General features: G+C 41.3%; 1 protein-coding gene across 23 annotated transcripts in view; it reads left to right on the top strand.

Annotated features, from left to right (window-relative positions):
* MAST4 (microtubule associated serine/threonine kinase family member 4) overlaps window positions 1–18,950 on the top strand; it is a gene marked incomplete at its 5' end in the record, with an annotated part of 205,950 nt that extends 187,000 nt beyond the window's left edge. For 17 of the 23 annotated variants that reach the window (XM_083465133.1, XM_083465127.1, XM_083465125.1 and 14 more), the window contains 8 exons: window positions 1,116–1,243; window positions 1,526–1,758; window positions 3,600–3,800; window positions 4,474–4,703; window positions 5,153–5,275; window positions 8,931–9,067; window positions 11,489–11,670; window positions 12,870–18,950. In XM_083465133.1, the coding sequence (XP_083321259.1) occupies window positions 1,116–1,243; window positions 1,526–1,758; window positions 3,600–3,800; window positions 4,474–4,703; window positions 5,153–5,275; window positions 8,931–9,067; window positions 11,489–11,670; window positions 12,870–16,618 (4,983 nt within the window). In that variant the 3' untranslated portion in view covers window positions 16,619–18,950. The remainder of the gene's footprint in view (window positions 1–1,115; window positions 1,244–1,525; window positions 1,759–3,599; window positions 3,801–4,473; window positions 4,704–5,152; window positions 5,276–8,930; window positions 9,068–11,488; window positions 11,671–12,869) is intronic. The other 6 variants (XM_083465134.1, XM_083465131.1, XM_083465130.1 and 3 more) reach the window with 1 other exon arrangement.
* Between the last annotated feature and the right edge of the window lie 357 nt (window positions 18,951–19,307).

The following is a 19,307-nucleotide window of genomic DNA, read 5'->3' as shown; positions in this document are numbered from 1 at the left end:
TTTAGCAGGGGATCAAATACTTTCCCCCCTCACTGTAATTTTGTCCACCCTGAGTACACTGTTGTTGTTGTTTTTAAGGGAGGGGCAGGAGCAGTTTTAACATCTTAAAATATGTATGCTTTTTATAGTTCGTCTGCTGTTGCAGTACCTTCTCTAAACCCCTGTGATGTGATGGGCTATATGTGTAAATAAATAAACTCGGTCGGTGACTGTATACCATTTCCAAATGCTTTTTGCAGAATATGATTAAATGCAAGGGATTTTAAAGTTTCTGTTCCTCTTGTGCATAGTTATATGCTTCCCTATCTGTAGAAATCCATAATCCCCATTCATCTGTAGAGGCAATTTAAGAATGGGCAAGCGGGAAAAGCAAGAGAAGGTCTTGCTTTCCGTCTAGTGATGTTAAACCTTTGTCATGACTTGGCAGCAGGAATCCAATTCTCAAACAGCAAGAAGCATTTAAATCTTCTCTTTGTGGATGGCTTCTGTGCATTTGTAAGATAGGATACTACAAGAATAGCATGATACTGATATCTTAAAAGCTCAACTTTTTTCATTGCAAACAAGCTCAATATGCAGGTTGTCAGATAAACAACTGGCTTTTTTATGGCCACCCCCCCCGCCAGATCTCTAAATCATTTAGTCAAGTAATTTATTCTCATCTTCACAGTCAATTTCAACTCACTCTCCCTACCACTTTGCATTCCTGAGTGATGGCCATTATATGACTTGCTGATATTTTTGTTTTCGTTTTTTCAGTGACTTTATGGTTAAGAAGTATTTGTGATATGCACTGATCCTATGATATAAAAATCCTGAAGCATCTATAGGTTTAGCATGCATGTCCATAGTACATAAAGTCAAAGGTGAAGAAGAAATGAGATGAATTCATGACAGAAAAGATGCCATTAGCTACCCTGTTGCTTAGCAAAGATACCAAGGAGAGTAGAATTGAAAATCATTTTAAGAACTTCATCTACTGAAGTCCTTTAAAACTCCAGGATACTGCCTATAAGTATTTAGAGCATGCAGAGCTCTGCATGATATGTATTTTTCTGAAGTTCTTTTAGATACAAACAACTGCTAGCTATCATTTCTTTTTCCCCCATGCACAGGTTTTTAGCAGTATAGATCGAGGAACTCGAAATCAAACTGCAGAGAAGGAAGATACAACAGAGAGAACAAAGAATGTAGTACTAACATCTGCAGAATCTTTAAGCTGGAGCTCAGAATATTCTGAAATGTAAGTATTTATTTCATATTTGTCCCCTGCCAATAGAGTATGTAGAGTTATCATAAACTAACTTCACAATAATCCTATGAAGCAGATTAGGCCAAACTATAATGATATGCCAGAGACCAAACATAACATGAGATGTGTACAGTAAGGCATTGGTTCTCTCTTAACACCATTGTGTTTGATTAATTTTACTGTTAATGCAACATTGCAAAATTTTGTGTTTTTCTGGTTTTGATTTGTGTTCACCTATTTAATTATATCGTGTAAATATCATTTTAAATGTAGGCAGCAACTATCTACATCTTTGTCTTCTGGTACTGAAAGTTCTAGGCAACGTCACAGTTCAGGGTTACTTCCAAAATTGTCAGTATCAGCTGAAGGAGATGAAGAAGAATCACCACATTCTGTTGGATCCTGCAAAGACCAAGAAAAGGTTGCATTTGTTAGTGAGGAAATTGTTTTAGATGAAGTGGAGGTAACAACTCCAGCAAGCACAATCAGTAGCTCCACTCTGTCAGGTAAGATGGAAGTATTTTCTACAGCATGTATGTTTTGTTCATCTGTTTTGTATAAAGTTAGACATTTCATCTGACCTTCTCCTTCCTAAATTCCAAGATCAAAATTATGTCTTCAGTTTTAGGGCCAAACTACATGCGACACAAAATGCATAATCTATATGGGTAATGGAACATTGGGGATTTTTCTTTTAATGAACAACATACATGGATGGCAGTGACTTTCATGGGCACTGTATCATTAATTAATTGCTTCACTCATAGAAATGACTCAGTGTCTTACAGACATAGTTGAAATACTAAGACTATTTACAATAAACACAATAAAACATTAAAAGACAAACAAATAAAATAAAGGTCTAGACTCCTGCCCCATCAAAAGAGGCCACAAATACTTAAAAACTTTTCAAATTAAGTGTCAATAGCACAGGTAAAAATGAAAGTTTTTGAATCACACTTACAACTAGACAAAGATGGTTTCAGGGAAGTTTCCTTTGGGAGACCATTCCTCAAGTAGGGAACCACCACTGAAGAGGCCCATTTTCATGTTGCCGCCCTCAGGACCTTCAGTGGAGGGGGCACTCAGAAAAGAGCTTCAGATGACAATCGCAGAGACTGGACCAGTTTATGTCAGGAGTGGCAGTTCTTGAAGTACAGTGGTACCTCGGGTTACAGTTGTTTCAGGTTACAGACGCTTCAGGTTACAGACTCCGCTAACCGAGAAATAGTACCTCAGGTTAAGAACTTTGCTTCAGGATGAGAACAGAAATCGCGTGGCGGCGGCAGCGGGAGGCCCCATTAGCTAAAGTGGTACCTCAGGTTAAGAACAGTTTCTGGTTAAGAGTGGACCTCCAGAACGAATTAAGTTCTTAACCAGAGGTACCACTGTATTGGGTTCCTGAGCCACATAAGGCTTTATAGCTCAAATCTAGCATTTTAATTAAGCCTGGAAATTAATTGGAAGCCAGTGCTGTTGGGCTAAGGTTGGTGTTATGTGCTCAGAACATCTTGCTCCAGGAAGCAACCTGGCTGCTGAATTCTGCACCAGCTGCAGTTTCTGAACCATCTTCAAAGGCATCCCCATCTATAGCACACTGCAGTAATGATATTTCAGAAACTTCAGCCTGTAGAACAAACCTTGGCTCCAGCTTATTGGCAAGAAAGATAGACCTTAAGCATGCTAAGCCAAACCTTGGGTTAGGTGCCACATTGAGCCAAAACCTCTTGAAAGGAGCACATTGGATGCAATCTCCTCTTCAGGAGCTAGCATGTTTATGTTAAGGCGTGATTTGGTAAGTATGATGTGCGAACATGGCCATTGTCAGTGCAGGCTATCTCATTTGCCTAGTGATCAATTTTTTGCTTATAAAAAAATATTTATGGATCATTGATTCATCAGCTACAATTGTCACCGATGACAGCGTAAATCACCTAACCTAGGAATAGACACTTCACATAAAAGAGTAGGATACATTTTGTTGATTGTTAAATTATTATATTTTTAGTTGTATAAGTCTTGCATAAACACATACATGACAGTATAAATTGTGCAGGACATCTTAGCTGTTCACTCCTTTCCTTATCAAGTATATTTATTCAAAGTCTAAAGTTGTAGATTTCCACAAATATGGGGAGTTTAGTGCATGGAAGGGGAAGGAGAGACCATTGTTTTGGCTCACTCCTGATCCCTAGACATGGCTAACAATTAAGTCAATAGTGGCCATAACATTTTAGTGTATGCATATGCTTCTAGAAATGAGATTGTTTTACAGTGTTGTTTGATTCTGCCCCAACCTCTTGGTTTGTTCCTTCCTTCAGTTTGATGGTTCTTTTCTTTTGTGCAGTTGGAAGTTTTTCAGAGCACTTGGATCAGATAAATGGAAGAAGTGAGTGTGTGGACAGCACTGATAATTCCTCAAAGCCTTCCAATGAGCAAGCATCTCATATGGCTCGTCAGCGATTAGAAACAACAGAGAAAAAGAAAATCTCTGGAAAAGTCACAAAGTCCCTCTCGGCCAGTGCTCTATCCCTTATGATTCCAGGAGGTAGAGATTATGATTATAACTATTAAATTGATGCTTGTATATGCATGTATATACCCCTTTCCTCTTCATGCAATGTGATATTAGTGCAGCTTTGCTAGGTATTTAATTTGAAGTCTTATTTTTAAAATAATTAATTTTTTTTTGTGTGTAAATAGGAGAATAATAATTTGTATATGTAGGGATCTCCCTGGAAAAAGAACAGGAAATTTTAATGTAAATGCACCTTTAGATCATTCATTCAGTTTTTAAAAATTCCAACCCAGCAAAATATACATACAGTGGTACCTTGGTTTAAGAACAGCTTAGTTTATGAACAACTTGGATTAAGAACGCTGCAAACCTGGAAGTAGGTGTTTTGGTTTGTGAACTTTACCTTGGAATAAGAACATGTTTCACTTCCTGTTGAGTGTGTTCTATTGTAAATTGAGTCCCCCACTGCTATGGGAAAGCACACCTTGGTTTAAGAACGCTTTGGTTTAAGAATGGACTTCCAGAACAGATTAGGTTCGTAAATCAAGGCACCACTGTATTGTAAATGTTTTGGAAATTTATCTAGATTTGCGGGGGAGAGAATTATTTTTTTAAGCATCTGCTTAGTTTTCTAGTCTACATATGTAGGATGTATGAACATAAATTCAGAATGTAAACTTATATAGAGGACCATTTGTTCCAGATATATTTGGTGTGTCCCCTTTGGGAAGTCCAATGTCCCCCCATTCCGTGTCTTCAGATCCTTCGTCTTCTAGAGATTCTTCACCTAGCCGTGATTCTTCAGCTGCTTCTGCAAGTCCTCATCAGCCTGTCATAATTCACACTTCAGGCAAGAAGTATGGATTTACTATCCGCGCAATCAGAGTGTATGTGGGTGATAGCGACATCTACACAGTACAGCATATTGTCTGGGTAAGGCTTATGTTTGTTGTTTCAAGTCTACATCCGATGAAAATGGCCCAACATGCTGGCATTCTAACAAGCTATCTGGGTCGCCTTGTAGAGGGCAGTATGTTCATTATATGCCATTCTAGACCTAGACCAATTTTAGAATTTTCTGTGCATCTGTTAAGTGCTCTCTTAACTCAGATATATGTCCATATCCAAAAAAGTTAATTGCATCACAGTCTGCTGCTTGCAGCTGAGCCACTTGATTTGCTTAGCCCAACATCCATTGGCTTCTCTAATCCATTTTCAAGTTCCATTTTCCATCTTACCTGGACACCAAAACGAAATTCTAAAATAATTTTATTTTTTACACCTGCCCATTACACACTCAATTTACATTATCCTTAACTTAGACAAAATCATATAATTCCAATAAGATTTCTGGTTCAGAAATACCTCTCTTTGCTTTCTAGAATGTTGAAGAAGGAAGTTCGGCTTATCATGCTGGATTGAAAGCTGGTGACCTCATCACACATATCAACGGAGAACCAGTGCATGGCCTTGTTCATACTGAAGTCATAGAACTGTTATTAAAGGTACAGTATTTATTTATTTATATTTTTTAAAGTTTTGTACAAGAAACCTGGTGCATACCATTCATTCAATAGATGCCTTTCCTTCTGGAGGCTGAAACTTAGTAGCTATTAGCAACTCGTGCTTATCCAGCCTTAAAGCTGATTTATCCAGGGCTCACCAAGTTGACTACAGTGAGAGCAATAAGATGCAGCCACAGGTTCGGTGCAGACCAGATCCCCATTGGAATATTTTGAACACAACCTTATCATATCCTATATCCCAGCACTGCCCATTTGGCACTTAAAATCATGAATCTAAATTTAAGGCAACCTAGCATTTAAGTAATTTATAAACATATTTTTGTGTTAGCTGGCTGTTATTTTAAATGGAGCATAAAGGCATCAAAGAATTCCACTGCAATATTTGGTATGTCTTTCATATTCATCTCTTATTTGAAGCTAGAGGAGCTCTCAGAACCTATAAATAACTCAGTTATCACAACCCTCCTTTGGTGGTGGTTTTGAACCACATATATTTGGCTAGTCAAGTGGAAAATTGCTAAAAGCCTACGGATTAATAGAACCACTTAAACATAATAAAGCTGAAGCCTGAATGCTCCCCACACAGAGACGGGACATGCAGTGTAGGTGAAGATGCATTCCCAAGTCAATGAATAGAAAAATAGCACAAGTGTAATGATATAAAATGAAGCACTTCTTGCAATTATCAATTCTCTGAACTGTGTAATCCTATTTCATCCTCATTCAGTCTTTCTGATAACAGCTAACAAATGTCACTACTGTATTAAAGCGGGTGTTCAGCAGCTGGCCCTTTCAATTGCACTCTAGTCCTTTCCATGTTTCTATCAAGTGCACCCTGTATATAACTCTGTTTTTGTCATTTAGAAAGGCTAGGTGATTCAAGGCATGCTGCAGCAAATTCACTGAGGGTTTTTAATTTTTTTATTTTAAAGTGTAGTATGAGGACCTGGCCTCTCCAGTTTTGTCACCATGTACAACTTTGATAGCCATTCTTTTCAGTAATTGTCATAGTTGCTTGCAGCAAATAGTTTACTCAGATGCAGCATCAATCCAGCAGGTGGTGAAAGAGAACGGGCCTACATGCATACTTGAGCATGCGACTAATTCTCTCTCTCCCCCCTACCCACATGGGAGTGAGATTTTAATTTTAACTCTCTGTTCTCCAAATAAGTGAATATGTCCTTCTGTCTTACTAGTGTATAGTCTATATTACCCAGAAAGCACAACAGCATATTTGGGTCTGCCACTGCTTGGATTCTAAGCTTATAGGCAGGGTTCTTCATATATAATATATACTTGCTTTCCGTCTGTCAGTTTCTTTGTACTGGTCATCCATCAAGGCAAGCAAAGTACAGTGGTGCCCCGCAAGAAGAATGCCTCGCAAGACAAAAAACTCGCTAGACGAAAGGTTTTTCCGTTCGCGATTTGCCTCGCAAGACGAATTTCCCCTATGGGCTTGCTTCGCAAGACGAAAACGTCTCGCGACTTTTTTTTCTTTGACTAAAAACAAAGACATGTTTTGTTTATAAAGTTAATTTATTTTCCCTTAAATTTTTGAACTGCTCTTTACAGTATGTGTGACTTTAAAGAGCAGTTAATAAACTGTTGTTGTACCAAATTTGGCTTTGTTTGGACTTTTTTTGACCATAGGAACGCATTAATTGATTTTCAATGCATTCCTATGGGATTTCGTGCTTCGCAAGATGAAAAATTCGCTAAACAACAAAAATTGCGGAACGAATTAATTTCGTCTTGCAGGGCACCACTGTAGTTTCACTTCCAGATTTGGGCTAGAATCCAGATTGACATGGATCTAGATAATCAGTTTGATTTGACTGTGCTTGGAGGTGACCCAGAACCACAGTGTTTTTAACACTGATTGGGAGCAGCCCAGAGTGGCTGGGGAAACTCAGCCAGATGGGCGGGGTATAAATAATAAATTATTATTATTATTATATTCCAGCACTTTGCCTAACATTAGAAACCAGCCAGGTGTTGATAAAATCCTTTGCGGTCCAAGGAGACTTACAACCACTTCCTTCAAGGTGGCTAGAACTACATTCTTTGCTAACAAAGCATTTATAACCTCCTAAACTCAGCTTGAAGGGACGCGGGTTGCACTGTGGTCTAAACCACTGAGCCTAGGGCTTGCTGATCAGAAGGTTGGCGATTCAAATCCCCGCAACAGGGTGAGCTCCCGTTGCTCGGTCCCTGCTCCTTCCCACCTAGCAGTTCAAAAACACATCAAAGTGCAAGTAGATAAATAGGTACCACTCCAGTGGGAAGGTAAATGGCGTTTCCGTGCACTGCTCTGGTTCGCCAGAAGCGGCTTAGTCATGCTGTCCACATGACCCAGAAGCTGTCTGCGGACACACGCCGGCTCCCTCGGCCGGTAAAATGAGATGAGTGCGCAACCCTAGAGTTGTCTGCAAGTGGACTTATGCTCAGGGGTCCCTTTACCTTTAAACTCAGCTTGAACAGTGCCTCCCTGGTAAATGTGGTAAGCCCTGAAAAATCAAGCTCACAAGTGAATCCACATCTTTAAATTGTAACAATTGAAACTCAAGCCACAAAACCAGACTATACTGTTCAATGGACCCTGATTTGACTCATTTAAAAAGTGGCATATAGCTCAGAGGTGAATGCAAGCAATTTTGGCCTTTCATTATCAAATGAACTATACAACCCTGCCACCTCATGGATGTAATTGAGCAGTTCTGGTAGCACTCTGAAAGCAAAATTGTACAGAGCTCAATGCATGTCCGCAGTGGTGCATCTGACATTGGAGCCAGAGTTCTGCTGAAGCCAAATGTTTTCAGCCAGTAGCCATTCAATGACACAATCGCAGGATTCAGTCCTTTTGAGCTTGATTGGTCCATGAAGAAGACATGCACTGCTTTCCTCCTAAAACAAAATACTAAATTATAAACAGTTGAGCATGTTTGAAAAATACAAAGATCTTGGCCATGCCCAGTGGAATTTGACTTCTTATCTTTGAAGAGCAGATCCTCACCACCACCACCAGCCCCCTCAGTTTCAAAAGAGATTTGTCACGCAGCAAGTGGGACTGCTGTACAAGTTCAAAGCTCCCTTTGTTGTCTGTTACTGGTTGTGCAGTTGTTTGGATCTTGCCCACCATTTTTCAGTTCCCCTCTTGATCTCTTAGAGTTCTACAGCTGACTTCACTTCTAATGTAAAACTTAAGTGGAAGATAACAGCAGAAAGAAGAATTGCTCACTCTACAGATCTGGACTTGGAATTGCCTAGCTCAGTGAAATCACGGGCTCAGTGCTGTATTAATAAGCAGTAGTAGTTAGCTTGTTGACCTATGACATACTCTTCCACCTATGAACTCCACTATATATTACCACATCATCCAGATTATAACATGGTGCTGTCAAAGTGGAGGGGTGATGAAAATGTTCCCTCCAAAAGCCCCGTAAGCAAGGACTGGTATAATAAGAGGATGACTCGGGTAGGTGGGACCAGTAAAGATCAATGATTGCTGGTGATATTGATGTAAGAGGAAACTTTCTTCCTAACTATGTAATGGTGCACATCTCCTGATCTGCTGTACTGTTTGGAAGAATATGGTTCAGTAACAACTTACGCCTTGAAAATTCTTACTTGACAGAGTGGCAATAAAGTGTCAATTACTACAACAGCCTTTGAGAATACTTCAATAAAAACAGGACCAGCTAGAAGAAATAGCTATAGGGGCCGAATGGTTAGACGGAGTAAGAAAACAAAAAAGAAGGAGAGTTTGGAAAGGTAAGTTGTGGTTGCTTAATACAGAATAAATTGAAGTTTGTTTTCTTTGCTATTAAGAGGAAGGTGTTGTGGTGCCAGTCGCACCACCACCCCTCCCCTTGCATGGCTACAGCTAGTGTATAATGAACAAACTCAGGCAGACAACATTCTGCAATTTTATTGATTCCGGATGTAGGTGGATTTTGGCTCAGGCATTGTGTGTATATCCACTTCAGCATCCTGCCAGGGGGCTGAAACTTTTCAGGGTTGCACCAAGGATTATGGCCTCCGCAAGACGCCAGTCTACCGTGAAGGCCATCCTAAGGCTGCCTCTGGAAGCTCTATGGCCTGTCTGCCCCACACTTGGCTTCTGGACAGAGATTCCCAGCAAGACCCCTCTAACGGGGTTCCTGGAATATGCCACTGGTTCGGATCCAGGTGGTGCATCAATTCACCCTAAATCTTGATGAGTAGTATTCCACCCAATGCCTTAACTGCTGAAAGTTTTTGCTGTGGGTGAGGCAAAACTTGCAAACGAGGCTAATCTGTTTGCAGGCAAATTCCTTCCTGGCTCTGAATATGGCAACCATTGGTAACCATAGCAAGGTCAGGTAATACAAAAGGCAAAACGTGGTTAAAACAAGCAACCAAGAAAGCAAAATATGGTTAGATTGATTGTAACACCAAGTGGCCTAGAATGCAAAACAAGAAAATTACAGTAGCATAAGAGGGAGGGAGGGTTTGCCAACTGTGCTGGATGTGCCCGGTGCAGTTGGCTTTTATGCATCGCTGGTGGACTGGCATGGAAACTTCTGGCTCGGGGTCCACTGGCAAGGATTTGCCTGCTTGAGGACCCCTGATTGGCTGATTCAAAACTGGGGTTTTGGCAGGCAGTCCTGCCTTGCCTTGCCATGCAGCCATCCAGGGTGGATTTTAACAGCTACCTGACCCCTGACTGCCCGGCGATAGTGGCAGACCCACAAGGGACTGCAGTCGCCACTCACACAGAATAGGGTAAGCGGTCATTTCATCTCAAATATGAAGGCAAGTCCAGTGGTCCAATCAAGTTTAGTAGTAAGTCAAACCCAGTAGTTCAGTTCAGGTTGGTGCTGCCAGTTCCAAGAGAGGGCAAGGCAAAACTGCTCAGGATTCTGAAGAGTTACCTGTTCCAAGTGTTGACTAGAACTCCTGTTGTCTCAGCAGCATCCTGAAGTCTTATTAGCAAGATGCCTCCTGTTAGTGCCTTTCCCCTTGAGAAGCTGTCTGTTCATTCAAAGCAGGGTGGGCATCCTCCAGCCAGTGGGCCAAGCTTGGCCTGCCAGATATTCAGATTCATCTCATGTGGCACTTTCCCTATAGCACTCCTCTCTACCTGTCCCAAACCTGATGTCAGTGCACAACTGGGAGCCTTAAAGTATGCTTCTCAACTGTGTACTGGCAAGAGAAAGCAGCCTTTGGGTCTCCCACCCACCAGCTGATAGGCAGTATAGCCAATGCCTGCAGGGAACTTGTTCAGGTAGCCAATGCCAACAGAAAGCATCTCTTCTGTGCAGCACTCCCTACCTGACAGCCCTTTGGCTGAAAACCCTTTTTACCACTTTGCACAGTGGTTCCCAAGCACCCAACAGCTAGCTAGTTGTCAGGTGGGAATCACTGCACAAGGGATGCTTTTTTAATTTAAGAGATCAATAAATTACAAAACAAACTAACCATACATTTCCTTAAATTATATGGATAGATCAGTCAAAACAAGAAGATGCATAATTTTTTAGACATTATAATTATGTCATGTGAATGACATTTCACATGGGTTGTCCTGTCCACCACCTCAAAGTTGACCCATAGGGTGGAGCCAGAAAAGGACCCAGCCCACAGAGTCAAAAACGTTCTCAACCCCGATGTAAAGTCCTGTTCCGTAACCAGTGGCTCCTGTGGCATGAAGGTGGGGTTGTGGCCAGAGAACATGACACATAATTAGAACCTTACAATTGTATATTGTTCTGTTTTGTATTGTGAAACTGCACTGAGATATTTCATAGGAAGTGTTCCATAAATGAAATGAAACTGTGATGAGTTTTTCAGAACTTAAAATTTGGGGGTTAGGTTTATTTTTAAATTCTGTGGTCACCTGCAACAGTGACAACTTTTTTCTTTTCTTTTAATTTATTATTTAAATAATTTTTGCATTAAAAGCCACATGGTACAAATCAGAGCTCTATTCCACATTTCTAATACCACAAGATCTGAGTTTGTAGAGTTTACGCAACTGCGGTTCTAAAACTTTGGCTGCAGTGTTGCCTAAAACCTTGGTAGTCGTATCATGTTTTTTCACTCCTTGTGGGTAAATGAAATGTTGTTATCACTGAGATGGTACTATGACAGCCTGCTTTTGCCGTGTTGTTGGGAGCGTGTTTTACAGAAGAGCTCTTGTCTTCACATTAGGAGAAGATCTCTCTTCAAAAAGCTGGCTAAGCAGCCTTCGCCCCTCCTTCATACTAGTCGGAGTTTCTCCTGCCTGAACCGATCTCTCTCATCAGGGGAGAGCTTACCTGGTTCTCCAACTCACAGCTTGTCTCCCCGCTCACCAACACCCAGCCTCCGCTCCACCCCCGATTTCCCCTCAGGTGAGTATGGATGTCAGGGACTTGGCAGAGGAGGAATGGTGGAGACTGCCTCCCCAGCCTGACCCTTCCAGAGAAGAAGAAGACAGCTCAGAATAACAACAGGGGTTTGAGGGAAAATACAGCTCAGAGACAGATGAGGGGGAAAGCTGGGAAATAATGGGTGAAGAGAGGGAGGAAGAAGAAGCACTAGGGGGGACGACAGCTGACAGAGACAGTGTCTTTAGAAAGCATTTCAGAACCCCCCTTACCAAAACCCGGCGAGCATTGAAAGTAGGAGAGCAAAGAGCTCAAAGGCAGAGGGCACTTTTCAGCACCTGTAGCGATGGCGCACGAGAGAGAGGGAAGGGGTGGAGACTCACTCAGGACAACGCCATTATTCCAAGAGGCTGCATTCCCAAGCCACTCTCTGTAAATATTGAATAAAAAGCAGATGGTAAGGACTTTTCCTTGTCTTATCTGTTCCTGGCAAGCTGCTGTTAAGGTTGGTTCCTCTGATGCCTGACAATAGATACCCAATGAAAGGAAAGCGGGATTATCTAATGAAACCCAAGAGCCAACTTGTGGCTGCACTCAGATGCTCACACACGAGCAGGCTTTCACAGCCACTTCCTTTCTTCCAAAAGAAAAAGGCCGAAACAAAACAACCAACTTTGAGAATTCCTGTGAATTCTTGAACTAGAGGAAAAATATAAAAAAAATTCTTAAGCCAGCAAATATTGCTGCAGTGCAGTTTTCATTATATCATCTATTCTGTATTTCTTTTTTTGCTTCACTTCCCAGAGCATGTTTCAGGTGGCCTCTGGGTTGATGCTCTCCCTCAGTAGTCCAAAACCCCAGCTAATCACACTATTAAAAGTTTCTGAAAGAGCTGCTTATATTATTCAGCCATATATAGAGAGTGGCTTGTGTTCACTCTATATTCATATCAGCTCAGGCGGCTAGTATTAGACCATATAGCAGAGTCCTCTTAGAAAATCCAGAAAGTAGGCCAAGTTCAGTTAATTTAAACTTCAAGTGGAAATGCAGGCAAGGAGTATGAAAAAGCTATAGAGATTTGACCTTTGAAAGCCAGTAATTTTCAAGCCATATTGGGTTTGATTATTATTTTCTTCTTGTCTGTATAGAAACAACATCTTTTATAGCTTATTGACAAGCATTGATTGAAGGTTCTAGTGCAGTTCTATTTGTTTCTCTTCCAGGTACAAATTCTTCACAGAGTAGCTCTCCAAGTTCAAGTGCACCCAATTCTCCAGCTGGTTCTGGGCATATTAGGCCCAGCACACTTCATGGTTTGGGGCCCAAGCTCGGTGGGCAAAGATACAGGTCAGGAAGACGCAAATCAGCTGGCAGCATTCCTCTCTCTCCTTTGGCACGGACGCCTTCTCCAACACCTCAACCAACATCTCCTCAGCGGTCTCCATCACCTTTACTGGGGCATTCAATTGGAAACACAAAAATAGCTCAGGCTTTCCCTACAAAAATGCACTCTCCTCCCACTATTGTCAGACACATAGTGAGGCCTAAGAGTGCAGAACCACCAAGGTCTCCTTTGCTCAAGAGGGTTCAGTCAGAAGAGAAACTTGCCCCTTCTTATGGCACTGACAAGAAACACTTGTGCTCTCGCAAGCACAGCCTGGAAGTAACTCAGGAAGAAGTTAATAGAGAGGTATCTCAACGGGATACAACCCTCCAGAGCCTGGAGGAGAATGTTTCTGATGTGCCATCACTCACACGAGTGAGACCTGCTGAACAAGGCTGCTTGAAACGTCCCATTTCCAGGAAGTTGGGCAGGCAAGAATCTGTTGATGAGCTGGATAAAGAAAAATTAAAGGTTAAGATAGTTGTGAAGAAGCAAGATCTGGCAGAGAAACAGGAATATTTTCAGAAAGCAAGCACCGTACATGAAATTTGTGGTGAATCAGAAAACCCAGTTGCCTCATGCTTAGAAGAGAGAGATGGCAAAAAAGCATTTCAGAAAGCTTTGGAAAGATCAAACCACTTTGAAGCTAAAATTGCAGCTCTGGAGACAGAGTCAGTAGGTGGCATGCTAAAAGACACCCTTCAGAAGAATGCAAGCATGAGATCAAATGATTGTACTGCTTTGGATGCGCACACACCATGTCATGGGCCTCCGCTTAATGAGCTCAGTCATTTGTCTTATGACTTCAAAAGAATCCCCCCTCCATGTACATTGCAAAATGTTCTGCCTCACTCATCTGACAAGATGCCGAATGGGAAAGGAGAAAATGTAGATAAAACTGCACCGACAAAAGAACCTGTCAAATTTGAAAGATTAGATAGTAAGCTTGCAAATATTGATTATCTCCGGAAGAAAATGTCCTTTGAAGAAAAAGATGACAACTCCTGTCCAGTGCTAAAGTCCAAACTGACACCAAGTGTACATGAATGCCATCAGCTGAGTGCAGTCAGACCTATAAACATGCTGCAAGATTCCACCTCGGTGACTGAAAGCCGATCATTTATTAGCAGTCCTCATGCCACTCAGATTAACTCCGTTCCTTTCATTCCTCTCAAAGGATTGACTGGCCGAACAGAAGGTGGTGTGGAGAAATCAGCCTTGATTTCCACAGAGTCACCTGTCCGAAAGAGTCCTTCAGAATATAAGTTAGAAGGGAGGTCTGTGTCCTGCTTGAAGCCAATTGAAGGAACCTTAGATATTGCTTTAATTTCTGGGCCACAATCTTCAAAGACAGAAGTGTCTTCATGTGCAGTTGCAGGGGGCCAAAATGCCAAAAATGATGTCCAAGGAGGCATCAGTGTAAAGGTTGAGCCGTCTTGTCAGAAAGTGCAGCCACCAGCCTTTCAACAGTCCACTCCTTATGAGTCTAATCTGCTAAAGTTCCAGTCTCCAAAGCCAAATAAAAGTACTCAGAGCTCACCAGCAATGCCTGTGACCACTGAACAGCAGTCAGAAAAGACACTTTCCAATTTCAGTGCTAAATGTGACCCCTCTGTAAAGGTGATTAATCAAAAGAAAGAGGTTATTCAGCTTTCAGCACATGAGGCTAAATCCAGCAGTTCCCAAAACCAGAGTTCCACCTTGACGAGTTGCAAATCTGCCCATGCACAGGGAAATCCCGAGAAAGCCAAACGGAAGGAGAAGAAAACCTACAAAGAAGGACCAGACAACCACACAAGGCCTCAGCCAAGTGAGAGCATCCTTCCAGAGAAGCCTAAGGCAGTTGAGGTTTCTCCATCAAAGAAATCTGTTACAGACGTGTCACCGAATCAGGATGCAAAACGCATTCAGAGGTATTCCTTTGATTCAGCTGCTCAGCAGCAAATACGTGGAATAGCAAAAGTACAAATAGCAAGCTCGAAAACAAAGTTCAAAGATGTGCTCAAGCCATCGGTAAAAGAGGATGATAACACCACTAGAGACTATTCAGCAAATGAGTTGGGCCTGCAGAAAGCAAGTGGATGTTCCAAGCCTGAAGCATCACTTCTGGCTGGTGTAACCATGCAAACGGACCAGGGGGAAAAAGAACAGAAGCAGCCCAAAAATGCGGAGCCTCCAGCTGGTAACAAAGAGGCCAGCATTGCTTCTAGGCAACAAGGTAGCAATTCTGATCTTCTCGCTGCAAAAGAATTATTAAACAGGCCCTGTGCAGTGGATGCTCCTGGTTGCTGCAGCATTAAAGATAATATGAGACCTGCAACATACATGGAAAATAGCACTGTTAAATCTAGACCAGTTCCTGACACTTGTTTCTCGAAATTGAAACATTCTGAAAAACAGACACAAAAGCAAATAGCTACAAATGTAAAAGAAAAAGAAACTGGCCCTCATGCTTTGGCCAGCTCTGTGAAGGAGGGGAAAAACATCAATAAGTCTGCACTGGATTCTTTTTCACACCCTCCAAGCTCTCGGAGAAAGCTAAATAATGAGCAAATGCAGGCAGAAAGGCATCTGGTCATAGAATGTGGGTCAGAACCCTCAATCCACATCAATAGCACCTTGCCTGAAAAACAGCTTAAATCCTCCAATAAAAAGCAGGCAGCGGCAGCAGCCCCAGATGGCGCTAAGCATTTTCAGAGGCAAGAGATGGCAAGTTTAAATGATCCTGTTGATCAAAAGCCATTCAGTATGCGTACCAAGCAGAACACGCCTCCCAAGACATCGTCCGCTGTAAAAGAGGGCTCCTCGTCGAGCAAACCGGCCGACAAGAGCCTGAACATTCAGGCCACCTCTGCGGAAATGCACCCTGAAGGGGGGAAATGCACCGATGCACTTTATTTTCAAACTGACCATGGGAAGCCAGATCCTAACCTTTCCCTTCTTAGCTGTGATGCCAGAGGAAAAGCAGTGGAAAAGGCATTCACGGGTGCGAAGAACTTTCAAGACACAAAAGGAAAAGGGCACATGAATCAAAAGCAGCTATCCGAGGGGAGCAAGCAGCATGCTGCAAAACATTCCTCCACCCCTGCTTTGCAGAGTTCATGTCGCGCAGCTTCAAAGCAGCTTGAGTGCCCACCCAGCTTCCCTGAATCTAGGCCGGAAGCCCCTGTTCTGCCTTCAGCAAAGGCTAGCCTGGGGTCGCCCGAGCCACTTGCACTGAGCAGCAGGGAAGTGAAAAAGCAAGCCAGCTCTTCCTCAGCAGACGGCAGGGCAGAAATGACTAAAAGTGTTTCCCTGTTGGGCTTGCACTATACTCCGTCCCCTGTGGAAGAGAACATTCCCACTTCAGACTTGGCGGGGAAGCACAAAAGCCAAGAGAGGTCTCACTCTGCTGTGGACATGAAGGGGAAAGACCCCGGTCTGCCTCAGTCTTCTGCCGCGAGAAAACCGAATGTAGGTAAAGATTTACCAAAGTCAGGGACTCCAGCTGACTCTCCCAATGCACTTTCAGCCGACAAAGACTCTGCCCGGCCGAGGCGAGGAAAAGACACCTCCCGAAGCAGCCCTCACAAAAAGCCCTCCCAATAGCAAGACGTGCAAATAGGACTGCTTCGTTGAAAACCTAGTGTCTTGTCTTACCTTTAGCACTGTGTAGTATTTTCTTGCAGAAAAAAATATTCAGCGCCACTTAAGCAGGGTGTGTAAAGAAAGGACTCATTTCCTTCCCCCTCAAAATTCCCTCCCAAATGTAACCGGTTAAACTGTTACCATATTGTATTTGTACAAAAATACTTTTACAATTTGAGAGACAGGTTGTGGGCGGGGTGGGACGACAAATTATCTGTAAATACTTACTAGTGTGTATCGTTTAGAATGTAGTGTCTCTACTTTGCTGCTGATTGCATTGTTTACTGTATCTTTTTAATGATAGTTGCTTTGCCACTAGTTTGCCATAATTTAAGAAGAAGCAGAATTACTAAAACTTGGGCCTAGACGGAACCCACAAATATATATAGGTCTGAAGGGAGAAGAAAGATGCTCCATTCTTTCCTTGTTCAAAAAGCTGTGCACAACTCTAAAATGGAAGAAGTGATAAATCTAATGACTTTCAGTGAATTTAGAATTGTATTTAAGAGCAGCAAGGTTGGTATTATTGTAGTGAGCTAACTTTGCCAGTTAAAACTGGAGCTCTTCAGTACACAATTTCTGCCTCTTGTGTAGACTATGTGCATGATTGGGAAAGAGAAGTCTCCATTATCATGGGTACACCATCCCATTCACAATATAGTTTTCTGGTAATATGAAATTGCCCTGTGTTCTTTCATCTCATCCTGGGCTTTAGACTAAAATACCTTTGTGAGCTTAGTTCCTGCTGTCTTGATTCAGCTCACATTTATTTCTGTCCAGGCCTTTCTGGTATGAAGAACATACAGATGTGCATGGCATAAAGTGTTGAAACAATTTTCATGTACACAAATGAATCATCTTTGTCATGATAGGAAGATTTGAGCATTTAGCAGTTCAGCTTTCTTTTCTATTTTATGACAAAAGTGGTGGAGGCATTTTTCAGCATTGTATCTAGATGATATATCAAACACCTGATAACATTTTAATACCTAGCTGGGGCCTTATGTTGTAGATTAATCTTGCTGTTTTTAGCAAGTCATCCTAGGTTTAACATTCTTCTTGAAGTACATTAAGTAGCTCTATACATTTCATATTGTGATCTTTATTTGTATGCAAAAGAAGTAAATGTATTTTTTTTAATGAAAAAGGCATTCTTTTGTAGAAAAACGGGGGGCTGTTGGAGCTTTTTGGTGCTAGAATGTTGGTGTTCTTTTTACTTTTTGCTAAGCCTTATTTGAATTTTGTGTATAGTGGAATATGTCGAATTTGTCTGATTTAATTTGGAGGGAAAGTATTTGGTTTTTTGGAAACATGTACAGCAACACTCCAGAAAGATTATCACAGATAAGTATGCTAAAACGACTGGGATCCACAAAACAATTGTGCTTTTTTTCTTCTATATTTCCTTGCAAAAGCTCATTTAATGCTGACCCTCCTTCAGGGCATTTTCCCCGCTCCCCGCACACCATTTCCCTAGTTATATTTACCCAAGCATAACCCAATTATGAATTGGCTGCTTGTAAGGTATTTACAAGTATGCTAAATGCATTTTCCTGAGAAAAATGAGTAAACCAATTGGGATTTTGTTCATTTTTGAAACCCTTGTTAAGAAAATAAAATTACCAGCAAGTCCCTGTAATTTTCCATACAGTGATGGAATATTCTTTTTCTTTCCATGTGCTCATGAATTATTAAAATCAACTGGGGGGAAACATTTTGAAGTGAGTGGTTCTAGCATTTATAGCCTATATCTGTGCTTTGGGGGTTGAAATAATTAAACACTAATGCACTCCAAAATCATGACATTTCTATCTGGGAGTTATCCCATAGTTTACATTTGCTTGCAAGTTAAAAAAACCTTCCACTTGTTTCCCTTAAAGCACACCTAGCTCTCTTGTTTACAAATGTATCTTTTTATGTATATTTTGTATAGTGCTTTATCACTTCTGCCAAATACTTCCCGCCTATTTTAGAAATGTAGTGGCACCTAAGCTTGCATTCATGTAGTTTCCTTGTTCTTGATGTTTACCTTACAGTGAACTGTTAGAGATCCTCTTTAGTGTGTACTCTTTTGTCAGTCTATGTGTTGGTTGTATATTAGAATGACCCTTTGTAGTTCTTCCTACTGTAGATTATCAAATTATTAAAAAAAAAAAGTTAGGATCTGTGCAATAAAGTGTTTGCAGTCTTATTTTCTTTAAGAAATCCACATGGATGACCTAACCTTTGGGTATTGAATAAAATTATTTATACTTATGAAGAACATTAAAATAAAACTGAGCATGAAAGGGAATTGAGTCTGTTTCTTGAACTGGCTTCCTTGAATTTTCACCAAATATAGGTCTATAAATGCACAGGCAGAAAAGGAAGGAGGAGTCCATACAGCATAGCCTTTTGTCCCACTGATAAAACATATTCCCTTCTCATGTGAATTGCATAAGAGGAAATAATAATAATAATAATAATAATAATAATAATAATAATAATAATAATAATAATAATAATAATAATAATAATATCTTTATTGTCATTGCCCTTCGGGGACAACGAAATTACTTGACTGCTCCATAAAAACACATTGCAGATAGCCAGAGGCTGCTGTTGGGCAACAGCGCCCTGGGTCCCAGGCCCCCCACCATGTTCACACATT

The sequence above is a fragment of the Podarcis liolepis genome, assembly GCF_965112155.1.
Source record: "Podarcis liolepis genome assembly, chromosome: 11".
Classification (NCBI taxonomy): domain Eukaryota; kingdom Metazoa; phylum Chordata; class Lepidosauria; order Squamata; family Lacertidae; genus Podarcis; species Podarcis liolepis.
This window is presented reverse-complemented; position numbering and strand designations above follow the sequence as displayed.